The 18,787-nt window shown below is 57.0% G+C and overlaps 1 protein-coding gene across 5 annotated transcripts; it reads left to right on the top strand.

The window, feature by feature from the left end:
- The first annotated feature begins 6,997 nt into the window (after positions 1–6,997).
- TLE5 (TLE family member 5, transcriptional modulator) lies at positions 6,998–17,199 on the top strand. Of its 5 annotated transcripts, none has more exons than XM_077979176.1 (7): positions 6,998–7,422; positions 8,848–8,945; positions 12,339–12,402; positions 13,720–13,764; positions 14,366–14,428; positions 15,896–15,970; positions 16,050–17,199. In XM_077979176.1, exons 1-7 carry the CDS (start codon positions 7,195–7,197, stop codon positions 16,269–16,271), a joined length of 795 nt encoding a protein of 264 aa, XP_077835302.1. In that variant the 5' UTR covers positions 6,998–7,194; the 3' UTR covers positions 16,272–17,199. The 5 variants fall into 5 exon arrangements, with proteins under 5 accessions (XP_077835302.1, XP_077835303.1, XP_028695490.1 ...); XM_077979177.1 differs by lacking the exon at positions 6,998–7,422 and adding an exon at positions 7,609–7,951 and having other exon boundaries at positions 15,905–15,970; XM_028839657.2 differs by lacking the exon at positions 6,998–7,422 and adding an exon at positions 7,609–7,951 and having other exon boundaries at positions 16,053–17,199.
- Positions 17,200–18,787: the final 1,588 nt, after the last annotated feature.

Raw genomic sequence — 18,787 nt, 5'->3', positions numbered from 1 at the left:
GGTCACTCTATCCCTATCATCTAGACGAAGACCAAGCATTCAAGTGTTCAATGAAGGCCTGTTGTGTGACAGAGCTCTGGGGGTGGAGAGGAAGGCAGACAAAATCCATGATTGCCCCTTTGTGAGCCACAGTTTCCTCATCAGGAATATGAGGATAATAAATAATTACTGTCAGCCGAGCACAGTGGCTCACACCAGTAATCCCAGCACTTTGGGAGCCCAAGGCAGGTGGATCACCTGAGGTCAAGAGTTCGAGACCACCCTGGCCAACATGGCAAAACCCTGTCTCTACTAAGAATAAAAAATTAAGGCAGGGTGTGGTGGCTCACTCCTGTAATCCCAGCACTTTGGGAGGCCAAGATGGGAGGATCACCTGAGGTCAGGAGTTCAAGACCAGCCTTGCCAACATGGAGAAACACCATCTCTACCAAAAATACAAAAAATTAACCAGGCATGGTGGCTCACGCCTGTAATCCCAGCTACTCGGGAGGCTGAGGCAGGAGAATAGCTTGAACCTGGGAGGCAGGGGTTGCAGTGAACCCAGATTGTGCCACTGCACTCTGGCTTGGGCAACAAGAGCTAAACTCTGTCTCCGAAAATATAAATAAATAAAAGTTTTAAGCTTATCAGCTCCAAAAGGTGGAGGGGGGATTTCTCTCCTCCTTGGTCACTGCTCGGAACCTCCACTTACAAGCAAGCATGCCTGACACAGAGTAAGTGCTCTCTAAGTATTTGCAAGTTGCATGAGGGAGTGGGGGTGGGGTGACACTAAGGTCTTGAGCAGTCAACGCGTATGGCCCCACGTCACCCGGTCAGGTAGCAGCAGTCCAGGCGCTCAACTCCAGGTAGCAGCAGTCCAGGCGCTCAACTCCAGGGCTGGACAGCTGAGCCCCACCTTCCCCGGGGCCCAGCAGAGGGAGGTCCCTGCTTCTGCACGGAGACCACCTGTTTCCCTCCCCGGCCTGTGATTAATGGCCATGCAGCCCCATCCATCACGTGCCAGCGCCAGGCTCTGCCCTGGAGGCCGCGGGGCCCAGCACTCATTTGTAACCAGGCCTTGAGGCTGGTCTCAGACGGTTGGATCCATGAGACAGATCCCCGCCCCGCCTTGGCCCCAGATGTGGCCCTGAGAATCCCAGGGAGAGGAAAGACTGTGAGCTGGACACGTGGGGTCAGGGACGGGGGTGGAGGGGTATGTGTGCGGGGTAGGGGGGCTCAGGGACAGCCACCCAGACAGTGTGATGTGCTTAAACCCCAATTCTCACCAATTAATTACACATTCCCTCCTGCGGCAAGCCGTCTGCCCTTCCTCACCCTCCCGCCACCCGCGTTCTGTTCTTGTAACGCTCTCTGCAGTGGGCCCAGCCCAGGCTGCCCGTCTCTCGCCTGATCCTCCTGTCACACTACCAGGGAGAACCTTCTACCACCAGCTGCCTTCTTTCTTCCATGCTCGAAGCTGGGATGCTCATTCTCATGTCATTGTGCCCCCCGTGGGACACTGGGCGATGTCTGGGGACATCTGTGGGGGGAACATCTCGGGGGTGCCCCTGGCATGGAGTGAGTAGAGGGACACTGCTCAGCACCCTGCAGTGCCCAGGACGCCCCTCGCCCCTCAAGAGAATGAATGATTTGGGCCAGAATGTCCAAACAGCAGACTTCCCTGTTTGATTGAGGCAGGGCTAGGACCAGAGTGAGTGTGCTTGAGCGTGAGGTCCTTTCTTCTGGTGTCAAACGTAAGAGGGGCCAGGCGTGGTAGCTCACACCTGTAATCCCAGCATTTTGGGAGGCTGAGGAAGGCAGATTGCTTGAGCCCAGAAGTTCAAGACCAGTCTGGGTAACATGGTGACACCCCATCTCTATGAAAAACAAAAATTAGTCGGGCGTGGTGGCGCACGCCTGTCGTCCCACATACTCGGGAAGCTGAAGTGGGCGGATTGCTTGAGCCTGGGAGGTTGAGGCTTCAGTGAACCAAAGTCACACCACTGCACTCCAGCATGAGTAACAGAATCAGAACTCCATCTCAAAAAAAAACCAATAAAAATAAAAAAGCAGGCTGGGCGCAGTGGCTCAAGCCTGTAATCCCAGCACTTTGGGAGGCCGAGGCGGGTGGATCACTAGGTCAGGAGATCGAGACCATCCTGGCTAACACAGTGAAACCCCGTCTCTACTAAAAAATACAAAAAACTAGTCGGGCGAGGTGGCGGGCGCCTGTAGTCCCAGCTACTAGGGAGGCTGAGGCAGGAGAATGGCATGAACCCAGGAGGTGGAGCTTGCAGTGAGCCGAGATTGCGCCACTGCACTCCAGCCTGGGCGACAGAGCGAGACTCCGTCTCAAAAATAAATAAATAAATAAATAAATAAATAAATAAATAAATAAATAAAATAAAAAAGCTAAGAGGATGCCAAAACCTAAGTCATCAGGATAAACACTATTTTGATGCAATCTACTTTTATTTTTTGAGATGGAGTCTCGCTGTGTCGCCCAGGGTGGAATGCAATGGCACTAACTGAAAAATCTTGCTCTAAAACCTCCCGTGGGCCGGGCGCGGTGGCTCAAGCCTGTAATCCCAGCACTTTGGGAGGCCGAGACAGGTGGATCACTAGGTCAGGAGATCGAGACCATCCTGGCAAACACGGTGAAACCCCGTCTCTACTAAAAAAAAAAAAAAAGTACAAAAAAACTAGCCGGACGAGGTGGCGGGCGCCTGTGATCTCAACTACTCGGGAGGCTGAGGCAGGAGAATGGCGTCAACCCGGGAGGCGGAGCTTGCAGTGAGCTGAGATCCGGCCACTGCACTCCAGCCTGCGGGACAGAGCGAGACTCCGTCTCAAACCAAAAAAAAAAAAACCTCCCGTGGCTCTCTGGTGCCCTCCAGATAAAATCCCAGCTCCTCAGCCCAGCAGCACGTGCCACCATCGTGTCTCTGCCAGAAACCACACTGCAGAGTGCTCAAAGGCCCAAGGTCAAGGTCAAAGGCCTGGGATTACATCTTGGTTCTGCCCCCTACCCACGGTGTGATTTTGGCCGAGTCACTTCACCTCTCTGTGACTCACTTTCCCCATCTTTTTTTTTCCGTTTTTTTTTTTTTTTTTTTGGAGACAGAGTCTCACCCTGTCACCCAGGCTGGAGTGCAGTGGCACGATCTAGGCTCACTGAAACCTCCGCCTTCCGGGTTCAAGCGATTCTTCTGCCTCAGCCTCCCGAGTAGCTGGGATTACAGGCGTGCGGCCACCACGCCCGGTTAATTTTTGTATTTTTAGTAGAGACGGGGTTTCGCCATGTTGGCCAGGCTGGTCTCCAACTCCTGACCCTCAAGTGATCCGCTTGCCTCGGCCTCCTAAAGTGCTGGGATTACAGGCCTGAGCCACCTTGCCGGCCTGTTTTCCCCATCTCTAAAATGGGCGTGACAACAGCACCTAAGGGTTAAAGTGCTTAAAGCAGCCCCTGGTGCACAGCAAAAACATACAGCCCTGTGTGGCTTGCTGGATTATTGACAGTGTGGGCCAGCATTCTGGGCTTCCTTCTCTGCAGAAAAAAACCTGTTTTCTAAAAACAATGATTTCACAATGACTCTCTCTTTCACAGGCCTAGGTCCCTCTGGGCAGCCCAGCCCTGACCTCACCGTGCTCAAGCTATCTGTGTCCAGCTCTGCTTCCCCTGACAGTGTGGGGGCTTCGAAAATGGGAGTGTTTGGTCACCGGGCGCACTGATACCGGAAGGCGCCTGCCTAAATAAACACTGGCAGGTGGCCTCCCAGGAGAGGGGGTGTCTGGTCCCCACAGCGGTGGGGGTGGGGTGGCAGGGGTGCTAGCAGCAGGACTGGATTCAAGGGCATTCTAGGAACGCAGTCTCTCAGGGCCCTGCTTGAAAAAGAAGGGCGTTGCGGTTGGTTGAAGGCTTGGCTGTTACCAAGTAGTATTAATCTTTGTTTCTTTTTTTTCTTTCTTGTTTTTGAGACAGAGTTTCGCTCTTGTCACCCAGGCTGGAGTGCAATGGCACCATCTTGGCTCACCACAACCTCCACCTCCCGGGTTCAAGCAATTCTCCTGCCTCAGCCTCCCAAGTGGCTGAGATTATAGGCGTCTGCCACCACGCCCGGCTAATTTTGTATTTTCAGTAGAGACGGGGTTTCTCCATGTTGGTCAGGCTGGTCTCAAACTCCTGACCTCAGGTGATCTGCCCGTCTCGGCTTCTCAAAGTGTGGGGATTACAGGCGCTAGCCACCGCACCCGGCCACCAAGTAGCAGTAATCTTAAAAATACAAAATCCTAGTTTTTCTTTCCTTTTTTTTTTTTTTTTTTTTTGAGGCGGAGTCTTCACTCTGTCGCCCAGGCTGGAGTGCAGTGGCACCATCTCGGCTCACTGCAAGCTCCGCCTCCCGGGTTCGCGCCATTCTCCTGCCTCAGCCTCCCGAGTAGCTGGGACTACAGGCGTCCGCCACCGCGCCTGGCTAATTTTTTTTGTATTTTAGTAGAGACGGGGTTTCACCGTGTTAGCCAGGATGGTCTCGATCTCCTGACCTCGTGATCCGCCCACCTCGGCCTCCCAAAGTGCAGGGATTACAGGCGTGAGCCACCGCGCCCGGCCGAGTTTTTCTTTCCTAATCCTAATCTTTTTGGGTTTTTTTGTTTTTGTGTTTTGAGACAGAGTCTCACTCTTGTCACTCAGGCTGGAGTACAGTGGCACGATCTTGGCTCACTGCAACCTCCACCTCCCAGCTTCCAGTGATTCTCATGCCTCAGCCTCCAAGTAGCTGAAGTTAGAGGTGCACGCCAAAACACGCTAGTAATTTTTGTAATTGTAGTAGAGATGGGGTTTCACCATGTTGGCCAGGCTGCTCTCGAACTCCTGACCTTGTAATCCACCGGCCTCAGCTTCCCAAAGTGCTGGGATTACAGGCATTAGCCACGGCTCCTGGCCTACAAAAAATTTTAAAATTACCTGGGCATGCTGGTGCACTCCTGTAGTCCCAGCTACTCAAGAGGCTGAGGTGGGAGGATCACTTGAACCCAGGAGTGGGAGGCTACAGAGAGCTGATTGCACCACTGCACTCCAGCCTGTGCAACAGAAGACTGTGTCTAAAAAAATTTTTTAGGCCAGGAGTGGTGGCTCATGCCTGTAGTTCCAGCTGCTCAGGAGGCTGAGGCAGGAGAATGGCGTGAACCCAGGAGGCGGAGCTTGTAATGAGTCCAGGTGGAGCCACTGGACTCCAGCCTGGGCCACAAAGTGAGACGCTGTCTCAAAAAAAAAAAAAATTAATAAAAATATTAAAACACTGCTTTAAAGATTATTAATCTTGAACACTGAGGGCTCTCACCCTTACTTGCCAAGGTAAGGAGGCTGGGGTTCCGGGTCCATTTTACAGATGGGAACACCCAAGGCCCAAATCAGTTGCATTCATCCAAGGGAGCAGGCTGCTTAGTGGATGACGATGATGAAAAGACTGTGTGCTCAGCACCTGCCAAAGGAGGACCTTAAAGGAACAGCCTTATTTCTTTTTTTTTTTTTTTTTTTTTTGAGACGGAGTCTCGCTCTGTCGCCCAGGCTGGAGTGCAGTGGCGCGATCTCGGCTCATTGCAAGCTCCGCCTCCCGGGTTCACGCCATTCTCCTGCCTCAGCCTCCTGAGTAGCTGGGACTACAGGCGCCCACAACCGCGCCTGGCTAATTTTTTGTATTTTTAGTAGAGACGGGGTTTCACCGTGGTCTCGATCTCCTGACCTTGTGATCCGCCCGCCTCGGCCTCCCAAAGTGCTGGGATTACAGGCGTGAGCCACCGCGCCCGGCGGAACAGCCTTATTTCAATGGCCTCTTTGGGGCCTGTTCTCTGAATGGCAGAAAGAGGGATACTTTCATAACCGCCACCAGGTCCCATTCCTCCTCTTCCCACGGCTCTCCAGGATTCCCACCTCACTCAGAGCAAAAGCACAAGTCTAAAGCCAGGTGCGGTGGCTCACACCTGTAATCCCTGCACTCTGGGAGGTAGAGGCGGGAGGATCACCCAACGTCAGGATTTCAAGATCAGCCTGGCCAATATAGTGAAACCCATCTCTACTAAACATACAAAAATTAGCCAGGCATGGTGGTACGCACCTGTAATCCCAGCTACACGAGAGGTTGAGGCAGGAGAATCGCTTGAACCCGGGAGGCGGAGGTTGCAGTGAGGCAAGATCACGTCACTGCATTCCAGCCTGGGCAACAGAGTGAGACTCCATCTCAAAAACAAACAGCTGGGCAAGGTGGCTCACGCCTGTAATCCCAGCACTTTGGGAGGCCGAGGCAGGTGGATCACCTGAGGTCGGGAGTTCAAGACCAGCCTGACCGACATGGAGAACTCTCGTCTCTACTAAAAATACAAAATTAGCCGGGCGTGGTAGCACGTGCCTGTAATCCCAGCTACTCGGGAGGCTGAGGCAGGAGAATCACTTGAACACGGGAGGCAGAGGATGTAGCGAGCTGGGATCGTGCCATTGCATTCCAGCCTGGGCAACAAGAGTGAAACTCCGTCTCAAAAGCAAACAAAAAACAAACCACCAGGTCCCATCCCTCCTCCTCCCACAGCCTTCCAGGGCTCCCACTTCACTCACCCAAAAACCCAAGTCCTCCCCATGGCCCACAAGTCCTTGCTGGACTGGCCTGCTTCACCAGCTACAGAGTTAGCAGGGCCCAGTGCAAAAGAAAACTGAAAGGCCCCTTGTTCAAAAATGATTAGGAATCTCAAAATGCAACACTAAATATTAACCCAAGCACAAGCCCTGCTGAGGAGGGGGGGGGGCCCGGGCAAATGCATGAAGCCCCAGGCCCTGCCTCCCTCCGGCCTTCCTGACCTCCGCCCTGGCACCCTGATGCCAGGCACAGTCCTGCCCCAGGGCCTTTACACCTGCTGGTCCTGCCTCTGAGTACCTCTGTACCCCATCCCCCTGTTCTCTCTCCTTCTTTGGGTCGTTTTAGGGGCGGAGGAAGCTCTCTCTGATCCTCCCTGCCACCTGTTTAACTTTGCATCTTCCTACCCTGCCATCCTCCCGGCTGGTTTTTCTGCAGAACGGTCCCCACCATCTGACCTGCTGGGAATTCAGCTTGTTAATTTGTCTCTGTCTGTCTCCAGGCACCACCACCAGAGCAGGGACCCCCCACCCCCGCCCCCACCACAGGGCCCTGGAGCAGCAGGCCCTGGCACACAGTAGGCGTTCTATAAATGTGTCGCAAGAATGGCTTCCCTGAGAAAGGCGGCATTACCGCTGCCTTTCTGCAGAAAAGGAAACTGAGGCTCAGCGAGAACCACCGCCCAGCCAGAGCCAAGGTCACAGAGCACGTCCGTGGCACGCGTCCAGGTCGTGCCACGGCAGGGCTGGCGGCTTCGACGCGGGCAGCCGGGTCCCTTTTCTTTGACAGATGGGGAAACCGAGGCCCGGCCTGCTGCCGGGTTGGGGGGGGTGGCGGGGGCCGCGGCCCGGGGCGGGGGCGGGCCGGGCCCAAGGTCACCGCGGCGGGCGGGCCCTGGGGAGGCGGGCCGGGGTGGGGATCCGCAGGCCTCCCCGGGCGCGCGCCTCCCCCCCCTCGGCGGCGCGCACGGGGCACGGGCGGCGGCGGCAGGTGGAGCCGGAGCCTCAGCATCAGCCGAGCCGCGGCCACTGCCGGCGTCGCCGCCATTAGACAATAGCGGTGGGGCCGGGGAGCGGGGAGGCGGGCGGCGGGGAGGGGCGGGGAGGGGCGCCGGGCGCGCAGGAAGCGGGGCCCGGGGCGCGCCGGGGCCGGGCGCGCGGGGAGGGGGCGCAGGAAGCGGGCGAGGCCGGGCGCGGGAGGCGGCGGCGGCCCCGGGAGCTGCCGATCGGCGCCGGGACAAAGGCGCGGCCGCCCGGCGCCCCCAGCAGCCCGAGCCGGGGCGCACAGCCGGGGCGCAGCCCGCGCCCCCTGCCGCGACTGACATGATGTTTCCACAAAGCAGGCATTCGGTAAGCGGGGTCCGTCCGGCAGGCGCCCCCACCCCGGATCCCGGCCCTGCGCTCCCCACCCCCGGCTCCCGGCCCCGCGCCCCCCACCCCCAGGCCCGGTGCCTCCGGCCCGGCACCCCCCCCAACTCCCCGGCCCTGTCTTCCCTCTCCAGCTCCAAGCCCGGCGCGACCCCCCTCCTGCCGCCGGCCCCCGGACACCCCCCAGTTCCCGATCCACCCCAGCTTCCGGGCCCCGAGCCCCCCCGTCCCAGCTCCCGGCTTGGCGCCCCCCCCCTCGCCGGGACAGGCAGGGCCTCGGACGGCCTTGGCCTCGGGCCTGGGGCGCTCCGGGAGCCCCGCCAGGCACCTCTAGCGCGGGGATCCTTTGGGGGCCTGTGGTGGGGGGGCGATCCGAGGCGCACCCCTCCCGGAAGAGCGCGTCCCCGAGGAAGGGCGCTGGGAATCTGGGGTGGGCCCCCCGGGAAGATTTCGGGCGCCGAGAGACCCCTCCCCCAAGAGGGCTTTGCTGGGAGGACTCGCTGCCCCCCAACTTGGGGAGGGGGCTCCCTAGGGTGCGTATCCACCCCCCTCGGATGTGCACTCCCTCCCGGCGCTTTGGAGGGGCGGTAGAGGGCGCACCCTGCCCCCCATCTAGGGCAGGCCTTAAAACGCACCCCCACTGCTTGGAGGTGGCGGGGGTCGGGGCGGCTCCGGGCGCACCCACCCCCTCGGCTTCCCCCGGGAGAGGCGGGGGGCAGGAAGCGCGGGTGGGGGCCGCGCCAGGGGCCGTAAACACGGGCCCAGGAAGTGGGGCAGGAGGGGGGGCGCCGCAGCTGCGCGGCCGCTCCCTCCCGGCTGGCCCTCGAGGGGGGTCCAGCCCAAGCCAGGGCCTGACCCGGGCCGCCCCTTCCCCACAGGGCTCTTCGCACCTACCCCAGCAACTCAAATTCACCACCTCGGACTCCTGCGACCGCATCAAAGACGAATTTCAGCTACTGCAAGCTCAGTATCACAGGTGAGCTGGGGGGCCGAGGGTCCCTGCGTCCCGAGAAGGTGAGCCCCCCACCCCATTTTTTCTGCGCAGATGGCAAGGCTGAGGCCTGGAGGGGAGATTGGGAAAATAATGTATGCTAGACTCTGACCTAATACTTGACAAATAGGGAATTCATTTTTTTTAAACAGCTGCATTCTGTGGAGGACAAAACTGAGGCACAAAATAAGTTAAATAATTTGCCCAAAGACCCAGCTGTGTGGCTTCAGAGCCCCTCCCTCCTACCCAATCCCCCCAAGTCCCCCCTTGGATAAAAGACAATTGGAGTTAGGGCACAGACTCGCCGTCCCCCCAACCCCCAAAACAAACATTTTGCAGCCTGGTCATCTCTCTTTGCCCAGTTTTGGAGAAAGGGTTCCCAGCATCAGTCAGATTCTCCCAGGTGCTTCTTTCAGAAATCTCCTGGCGTTTCTGAAGAGCTTGCCATGCTGTGGTATCTAAGGGGAAGGAACTATTTAGTCCTTTTACACTTAAAGAAATTTAATCCCAGGCCGGGTGCCACCGGTGGCTCACGCCTGTAACCCCAGCACTTTGGGAGGCTGAGGCGGGTGGATCACTTGAGGTCAGGAGTTCGAGACCAGCCTGGCCAACATGGCGAAACCCCGTCTCTACTAAAAATACAAAATTAGCCGGGTGTGGTGGCAGACGCCTGTAATCCCAGCTACTTGGGTGGCTGAGGCAGGAAACTTGCTTGAACCCGGGAGGCGGAGGTTGCAGTGAGCAGAGATCGAACCACCACACTCCAGCCTGGGTAACAGAGAGAGACTCGGTGTCCGAAAAAAAACAAAAAAAAATAAAGAAGAAGAAACTTAAGCCCAGAGAGGTTATTTCCTCGGGGATGTCCGTAGCGTTGAGGAAGTGGCAAGGCTGAGGTTTGCACCAGGTCTCTCTCCTGGTTTAAGGTTTAAGGATACAGATTTTCACCTGCCCTACTCTGGAGGGGCACGCCGGGCCTGGGAATCTGGAGGAAGTCAGGCTACGCTCAAACCCCCGTTTGGCCTTGGGGCCCTCTCCAAACTGAAGTGTGCCCACCCCAGAAATGTTCCTGGAAGGATCCTGGATTCCCTCCAAGTAGAAAGGGGAATCTCAATTTTGTTGTTGCTATTGCAAATATCCAACTTTTTTGGGTGCTCCCTGTGTGCTAAAGACCATACATGCCTTCTCAAGCTTCATCTTTCTTGTTGTCCGACTGTCGTACCCATTCTCAAGATGGGCAAACTGAGACACTGACGGTCGAAGGCGCTAGAGTTGGCTTTCCACGCAGGCCCCAGAGCTTTTGTTCGGGTCCCTCGATGTGAAGGGTTAGAGACTGCCTGGTGAGCCCTGGGGCTGACCTGATTCCACAGGGAAGGGATCAGATGGCGGTCACAGTGCTGTGTGACCTCTGCTAAGCCGGAAGCCCTCTCTGAGCTTTGGGGTCTCCATCCGCTGGGCCTGCGCTTCCTGCTACCCAACGAGGGTCCCTGCCATACAAGGCACGCACCGGATGTTCGAGGTATAACAGCCACTGGGTGGCCGGATCACCCTATTTTTCAAGAAAGGCCAGAAATCCAGGGTTTGAAGTGAAACTGTTTTTGTTGTTGTTTTGTTTTGAGACGGAGTCTTGCTCTGTCACCAGGCTGGAGTGCAGTGGCGTGATCTCGGCACACTGCAACTTCCACCTCCTGGGTTCAAGCGTATCTCCTGTTTCAGCCTCCCAAGTAGCTGGGATTACAGGCGTGCACCACCACACCTGGCTAATTTTTGTATTTGCAGTGGAGATGGGCTTTCTTTATGTTGGCCAGGCTGGTCTCGAACTCCTGACCTCAAGTGAACCACCCGCCTCGGCCTCCCAAAGTGTTAGGATTATAGGCGTGAGCCACTGCACCCTGCCCCAATTCTTTTTTTTTTTTTTTTTTTTTTTAATGGTAGCAACAAATGCACGTTTTAAAAGAAACCTAGAGAAAAGTTGGTGGCGGCCAAAGCATCCTCAACCCGGCACACTTGTCTCTGGTGGAGCAAAATGCCAGGCTCCTGGGGTATCCTAAGATCCACGTGCATTTATAGGATGCTTACTGTATGCCAGGTACTGTTGTAGAACTTGCCTTGTCTGAATTCATTGACTCTTCTCTACCACACCCTGCGAGGTTAGTGTTACCTCACAGAGGAGGAAGTGAAGCCCAGAGAGGTAGTGGAGTTTGCCTAGAGTCACACAGCAGGGAAGACGCAGGGCTGAGCTTTGAATCCAGTCCGAGAGGGGGCAGGGATGGTAGAAACAGGTAAGCCACAGCCAGGTCCGCAGGGCGCCTGTGCTGGATTGGATTTAAATAGGTTAAAGGACACCTCCCCCACCACCATCACCAGTTCTTTTCCTGGACTGGGAGGCCCTCCTGCCTGCTCACTTCCCTCCGGCCACGACGCCCTCATGGGGGCTTTGAGAAACGTCCCACAGCTCCTCCTTCCGGGGAGGGCCTACAAGAAGCTCTGGTGTCAGCCACCTGGACTGGCCAGGTGGAGTGGGAGAAATGTTGTGTTTTGTCTCAGCTAAAGATAAAAGGCTGTTAGGAAGGACTAAGAGGGAGCTGAGGGGTCTGCCCGGGAAGCCCAGGCCCCCCATGAAGCTAGGGTCCCCGTGGGAAGTCAAGCTAGGAGCCGCCTCGCAGCCCCAGACGCTCTCAGCCTCTTTGTACGTTCTATTTGGGTCTGGAAAATTTTCCCCTGTGGTTGAGAGCTTGGGCTGTTGCTTGGCTGTGTGACCTTGAGGCAGCTCCTCACCCTCTCTGGCTGTCCACTGTGTCATCTATAAAAGGAGCATGACAGTGACATTGCGGGCCTCATCAGGATCGTGAGAGGTAAAGGCTCGTGAAACTCTCTGAGCCAGCATTGCTGTGCGTCCTCTAACTTCAGTTGTTCCTATAATGTGGGATATTTTCGCCCGACCAGATCTGCAAAGGTGGTTTCATCACCCCTTCTTACAGTCGGGGGCCCTGATGCTCTCCCCTCCCCCCAGCATCACAGAGAGCTCAACTGTTACCAGCTTCCCTGCCCCTCAATTCAACGTCCTCAGCCCCTATCAAAGTTTATGGTTTCATTGACCAGGCACGGTGGGTGGCTCACATCTGTAATCCCAAGAGGTTTGGGAGGTCGAGGCAGGAGGATTGCTTGAGCCCAGGAGTTTTTGAGACCAGCCTGGGCAACATGGGGAGACCCCCGTCTCAATTTAAAAAAAAAAAAAAATGACCCTCTGAGAATTGGCTGATCTTTCCCTTACAGGGGTCTTGGGGCCTTGGAGCCTCAGTTTCCTCCCCTGGATCATGGAGGGTGGGGGGCTCTTATCCAGCTGCCACCAACCACCCCGTCTCCCCTGTGCCTCCTCAGCCTCAAGCTCGAATGTGACAAGTTGGCCAGTGAGAAGTCGGAGATGCAGCGTCACTATGTGATGGTAAAGTAACTCCGCCCCTAGGTCCAGTGTTGGGGGTGGGGGACAGGCCCCCCACATCCCATCCACCACGGGCAGCTGCTCCCTAAACCCCGGCCACCTCCCCTGGGAAGCGCGAGGACTCGGGGCCTGTTCTGCACTCAGCCGGCCCCTGCTGGGCTGAGCCTGCCTCGCTAGCCTGGCAGCTGGCCGAGGCAGTGGCCTAGGTGCCAAACCGCCGGGTTGCAGACCGGCCCTGCCAGGTCCCCCGGCTGTCCTTGGCAGCGGAGGAGGGAGGAGGAGGAGGCTCACCGGCTGTGAAAGCCAACAGCCAGGAACTGACGTGGGGGAGCAGCCGGGTCCCTCCCCACCGCCAAGGTCCCAGCGTCCACACGCTTAACCCCTTTGGGCCCGAGCTCAAAAGAGGAAGCCTGTGGGAGGGAGTCTGAGCCCTGCTTATTTTGGGGGGCTGAGGTGTGACACTGCATTGCTGCTGCCAGAATCACTTGCTCAGTTTAGTAACCACCAGGTGGCAATTTCTGCATCAAAAATCCCCTCCCTTACCCCCGCTTGGCCTGGCCCTCAAGCCGCGATGCTGGGGTCTCAGCCCAGAACCCAAATCTCCCAGACTGTGGGGGAGGCAGAGCCAGACCCTAACCCTCCCAGCCAGAAGGATAGGGCTGGGGGCAGATAGAGGTACCTAGGACCTGCCTGAGGAAGACTATATGGAGAAGTGGGGCACACAGCTGGGGTCTTGCAGGATGAGTAGGAGTTCACCAGACAGAGACGGAGAAGCTATGTGAAGGCCAGGGAATGAACTTGGTTTTCTCCCCCAGGGGTGATGGGGAGCCATGGGAGGGTTTAGAGCAGGGGAGGGGCAGGGTGAGATCTGGGGCTTGGGGCAGGGGTAGCTGCTGGCCCCAGAGCCAGCAGGCTTTGTTTATCCCTCACTGTTTATACCCAGGCAGGCAAACTTCTCTGGAGTCTGGGCCCACCCGCAGACAGATCATAGAAAGATACAAGATTAGGAGCCCTGGAATGCGTGTTCTCGCGGTGCACACGGAGTGGGGGAGGAGCCAGGCCAGGGCTAGGGACCTAAAGTGCTTCCAGTCTCCATCCGCAGCCCCAGCAGGCCCCTTGCCCCTCTCCCGGGCTGGCTGGGACGCTGGGTGTGGGCGTCTCTCCCTCCTGCTCTTTCCCTCCCACCTGCCTCGTTTCTTTCCTGCCCTCAGCTGTCTCCCCCCTTTGTCTGTCTCTACCACTCCCTTATCTCTTTGTCTCCATGCCCCCCCATCCTTCCCTGCCCTCATCTCCCGCTCCCTCTCTCTCTCCCCCATACAGTACTATGAGATGTCCTACGGTTTGAACATCGAGATGCACAAACAGGTACGCCCATCTCCTTCTCCTCCTCCTTCTCCTTTCCCCCTCCTCCCCCTCTGCCCCCCGCCTCCAGCACCCCCGTGGGCACCCCCAGGCAGGTAGCAGCCGGCCTTTGGCTGGGCACCCAGCCAGCCCTGTTATCCTGTTACCTCCTAAGCCCTTCCCAAGCTCCCACTCTCCTCCCCACCGCCTCTTTCTCAGGCCTCCCTTGAAGTGTTTTCTGGGGGTGGCGGGAGAGGCGGAGACCTTCCCCACAACCTGTGGCCCCCAGCCCTCCCTACATTCCCACGAGCGCTCACTATCTGCCAGGGGCCTGAGTGGCCCAGCCCTGAGGAATGTAGCCGAGGAATGTGCAGTCTGGCCTCATCCTGCATTTACTGCACTCTAAGCTGCAGGCGACAGCCGGTCTCCAGCCCCACCTTTGCCACTGACTGGCTGCCCTTGGGCCCGAACACGGGTTTGCTCATCCCACCCTGGCCAGACCTAGCCCCTCTTAGAGAGAAGCCGCAAGTGGCAGGGCTGGGCTGGGCCCCGTGCGGGCCTCCTGGGGCTGGCCTGCACCTGCCACCCATCCAGGACTGACGCTGACTTCATCTGTGTGTTCCAGGCGGAGATTGTCAAAAGGCTGAACGGGATTTGTGCCCAGGTCCTGCCCTACCTCTCCCAAGAGGTAAGAGCCAGGGCCTCAGGGAGGGGGTGCCAGGGGGCCCTCCCCTTGCCCAGCCCCTGTCCGCTGCAACCATCTTGGGGGGCGTGCTGGGTGCCCCAGGGCACATGCCTCCCCTCTCTGGACCTCCCCGGCTCTGGACACCAGAGCTGGCCTATGCAGAAGAATCCCTGGGCCAGAGACACTCCAGGGGTACAGGGGTGTGGGGGCCGGGCCTCACCCTGCTCTGGAATTCCCAGCTGGAGTGAGTCATGTCATAGGTAGAAATGTCGGATGGGCCAAAACTGCACCAGGAATGTTTTTTTCTCATCTCTCTTCCTCCTTTCACCCTCTTGAGAACATCCTTCAGGCGCTGCGGGTGGCACAGAACCAAAGACTAGAGGGTGTGTTGCGGGGATGGGGTAGCACAGGGCGGTCCCCCATGGACACAGCCACATAGATAGGTATGAGCACATCAACATACGGGAGATACACACACAGACGCAGACACACACGGATACACGGCGTGTGCAGACAGCACAGGGCCACACACGCAGGAATGTGCAGCTACACAGTAAGCACATGTGATCCTGAGCACACACTACCACATGCACACACACCCAGAGGAACCTGATGCCCAGCTTCTCTTCTCCTTTCTTGGGTTCTGAGGCTCAGGATGCAAGGCTGCCCCTCCCCAGGGCCATGTAAGGCCCATCTCCTGTCCCTGCCAAGTTTACTGTCAAAAATTTGTAATTTCCTCTTTAATCGCTGTATCTCAGGATCCTTTGGGTGCCCTGCTTTGCCCAGGGACAAGTCTAGAAGGACCCAATGAAAGCCCTAGAGAAAAGGGCAATTGGAACTCTTCAGAACGGAGGCTTCCTGGTGGCCAAAGCAAAAAGGGAGATTGATAGATTCTAGCATCTGCTGGCCACAGAGTCAGGTGTTTGGGGAGAGCTGGGGGAGGAACTGCCCTGAACCTAGGCCCATTCCCCAGCTGGCTCTGCCAGAATTCATTGGGCCCTCTCCAGCCATGGTAGGAGAAGGGCTCAATTTGGCCGGACTCAGGGCACAGTCTTGGAGCTCCTAGGATCAGGACATCCCTGTACAGTTGGGCAGGTTGTGTACTGCACAAATATTCACGTCTTTCATGTCTTTGTACATGGCTGCGGACATAGGATAGGTCAGGATCCGGGGTTTCTCCCAGACTCACTCAAAGGCCGTTTTCTAACTACTTGGCACAAAACCCTTTTAATCGTTTTCTGCACTTTTCCATTTATCTCCATTGGCCAGATGAAGAGACGAGCTTGGTGAAAGGAAGCAGTTGGAGAGAGGGAAGGCGCTTTCTGATGGGGTTGAAAACCACTGGGAGGAGCAGACATGATGGCCCCCTTGGTAGCGGGGCTCCTCCTGGCCCCAGGGTAGCCACCGCCTCCTCTCTCAGTCAGGATCAGGAGGAATCACTGCCTCTCCTCTCTCCTCATCCCCTTCCAGCACCAGCAGCAGGTCTTGGGAGCCATCGAGAGGGCCAAGCAGGTCACCGCTCCTGAGTTGAACTCTATCATCCGAGTACGTATGGGGACCTGGGCGGGTGGGCGGGGGACAGGTGGGCCCTAGGCAGCTAACGTTCCCCTCCCCCGTCCTGCAGCAGCAGCTCCAAGCCCACCAGCTGTCCCAGCTGCAGGCCCTGGCCCTGCCCTTGACCCCACTGCCTGTGGGGCTGCAGCCGCCTTCGCTGCCGGCGGTCAGTGCAGGCACCGGCCTGCTCTCGCTGTCCGCGCTGGGTTCCCAGGCCCACCTCTCCAAGGAAGACAAGAACGGGCACGACGGTGACACCCACCAGGAGGATGACGGCGAGAAGTCGGATTAGCAGGGGGCCGGGACGGGGAGGGTGGGAGGGGGGACAGAGGGGAGACAGAGGCACGGAGAGAAAGAATGTTTAGCACAAGACACAGTGGAGCTCGGGATTGGCTAAACTCCCATAGTATTTATGGCGGCTGCCTGCGGAGGCCCCAGTCCGACTTGCAGGCCACCTCTAGCTTTCTTCCTACCCCAGTCCCGGCCTCCCTCCTCCTCCCCTGCAGCCTGGATAGGTGGATACCTGCCCTGACATGTGAGGCAAGCTGAGGCCTGGAGGGTCAGATGGGAGACCAGGTCCCAAGGGAGCAAGACCTCGAGAAGCCCAGAACCCCTGGCCATTCCCCCGTTTTGAACACGTGTAACTGACAGTCTGCCCGGGCCCCTCGGGGCACACGCCACTGCGCTCTCACCCTGGTACTGCATGCACGCAATGCTAGCTGCCCCTTTCCCATCCTGGGCACCCCGAGTCTCCCCCGACCCGGGGTCCCAGGTCTGCTCCCACCTCCACTTCCTGCCCCACTCACCACCTCTGCTAGTTCCAGACGCCTCCACGCCCACCTGGTCCTCTCCCATTGCCCACAAAAGAGGGGGCACGAGGGACGAGCTTAGCTGTGCTGGGAGGAGCAGGGTGAGGGTGGGCGACCCAGGATTCCCCCTCCCCTTCCCAAATAAAGATGAGGGTACTAAAGTTGTCTTGGTTTTTATTTTATTATTATTTTTTTCTTTTTCCAGTATACTAGCTTGTCTTTTAAGAAAGGGGATATTAAAAAAAAAAAGACAAAAATGTTTTTAAAAAAAAAAGCAACACCCACACCTGTGTCTGTATATAGTCAGCTTATCTTGTGTTCAGTCGTTTGATCTCTACAGAGAGAAGTGGAAAATGCTGTATCAAGGGTGGGCTTAGCTGTGCCTTTCAAATAAAGATGTGAGAAGGTTCAGTGCTGTGTCCCTGCCTCTGTGTCGTGGCTGCCCCCGGGGGAGGATGGGGTTCCTTCCAATGTGAGACACCCTCCTAGAACATCAAGAGTTCCTAGCAGGTGCGGTGGCTCACGCCTGTCATTCCAACACTTTGGGAGGCCGAGGCAGGCGGATCACTTGAGGCCAGGAGTTCCAGACCAGCCTGGCCAACATGGTGAAACCCCATCTCTACTAAAAATACAAAAAGTAGTCAGGTGTGATGGCAGCCCTGTAGTCCCAGCTACTCAGGAGGCTCAGGCAGGAGAATCGCTTGAACCCACTGAGGCGGAGGTTGTAGTGAGCTGAGATTGCGCCACTGCGCTCCAACCTGGGTGACAGTGAGACTCTGTCTCAAAAAAAAAAAAAAAAACCTGAACAAGAGTGTTCAGAGCTGCTGTGATTTGTCATAATTGCCCCCAATCAAATAGGTAGGTTGTGACATGGTCACACAGTGGAATACTACACAGCCGTGAAAAAAGGCTGGGCCGGGCGCGGTGGCTCAAGCCTGTAATCCCAGCACTTTGGGAGGCTGAGACGGGCGGATCACGAGGTCAGGAGATCGAGACCATCCTGCGAACACCGTGAAACCCCGTCTCTACTAAAAAATACAAAAAACTAGCCGGGCGCAGTGGCGGGCGCCTGTAGTCCCAGCTACTCGGGAGGCTGAGGCAGGAGAATGGCGTGAACCTGGGAGGCGGAGCTTGCAGTGAGCCGAGATCCGGCCACTGCACTCCAGCCTGGGCGACAGAGCGAGACTCCGTCTCAAAAAAAAAAAAAAAAAAAAAGACAGGCTGCTCCTGGTGGCTCACACTTGTAATCCCAGCACTTTGGGAGGCCAAGGTGAGAGAATCACTTGAGGCTGGGAGTTCAAGACTGGTCTGAGCAACACAGTGAGACCCTATCTGCAAAAATACAAGAATTAGCCGGGCATAGTGGTGTGCACCTGTGGTCCCAGCTACCTGGGAGGCTGAGTGGGGAGGATTGCTTGAGCCCTGGAGGTCAAGGCTATAGTGAACTATGATCATGCCACTGCACTCCAGCGTGGTTGACAGAGTGAGATTCTGTCTCAAAAAAGAAAGAAAAGATTATCTCTGGCTCTCACTGCCCTTGAACAAATCCTAAATTCTTCACCTCGGCCCAGGAGACCCTACCCATCTTTCATTCCTACTCAACAGGCTGCAGCCAAGGTGGAACATCTTTGCTATCCCTTGCCTTGAGGCCTTTTCACATGCTGTTCCCTCTGCCTGGAACAGGGTTGTCTTATTTCCCCTCCCCAGGCATTCTTTTTTTTTTTTGAGACGGAGTCTGCAGTCTCACTCTGTCGCCCAGGCTGGAGTGCAGTGGCCGGATCTCAGCTCACTGCAAGCTCCGCCTCCCGGGTTCACGCCATTCTCCGGCCTCAGCCTCCCGAGTAGCTGGAACTACAGGCGCTGCCACCTCGCCCGGCTATTTTTTTTTGTATTTCTTAGTAGAGACGGGGTTTCACCGTGTTAGCCAGGATGGTCTCTATCTCCTGACCTCGTGATCCGCCCATCTCGGCCTCCCAAAGTGCTGGGATTACAGGCTTGA

This window comes from Macaca mulatta, chromosome 19 (assembly GCF_049350105.2).
Source record: "Macaca mulatta isolate MMU2019108-1 chromosome 19, T2T-MMU8v2.0, whole genome shotgun sequence".
In the NCBI taxonomy this organism is placed as follows: Eukaryota; Metazoa; Chordata; class Mammalia; order Primates; family Cercopithecidae; genus Macaca; species Macaca mulatta.
The sequence above is the reverse complement of the archived record's forward strand: the minus strand, read 5'-3'. Positions and strand labels throughout refer to the sequence as shown.

Bases quoted from the DNA above. Each gene is read 5' to 3' on its own strand.
- TLE5 (XM_077979176.1), top strand. From the start codon at position 7,195: ATGTGTCGCAAGAATGGCTTCCCTGAGAAAGGCGGCATTACCGCTGCC. The intron at 8,946-12,338 runs GTGAGCTGGGGG...GTGCCTCCTCAG, and splicing joins CTGCAAGCTCAGTATCACAG to CCTCAAGCTCGAATGTGACA. The intron at 12,403-13,719 runs GTAAAGTAACTC...TCCCCCATACAG, and splicing joins TGCAGCGTCACTATGTGATG to TACTATGAGATGTCCTACGG.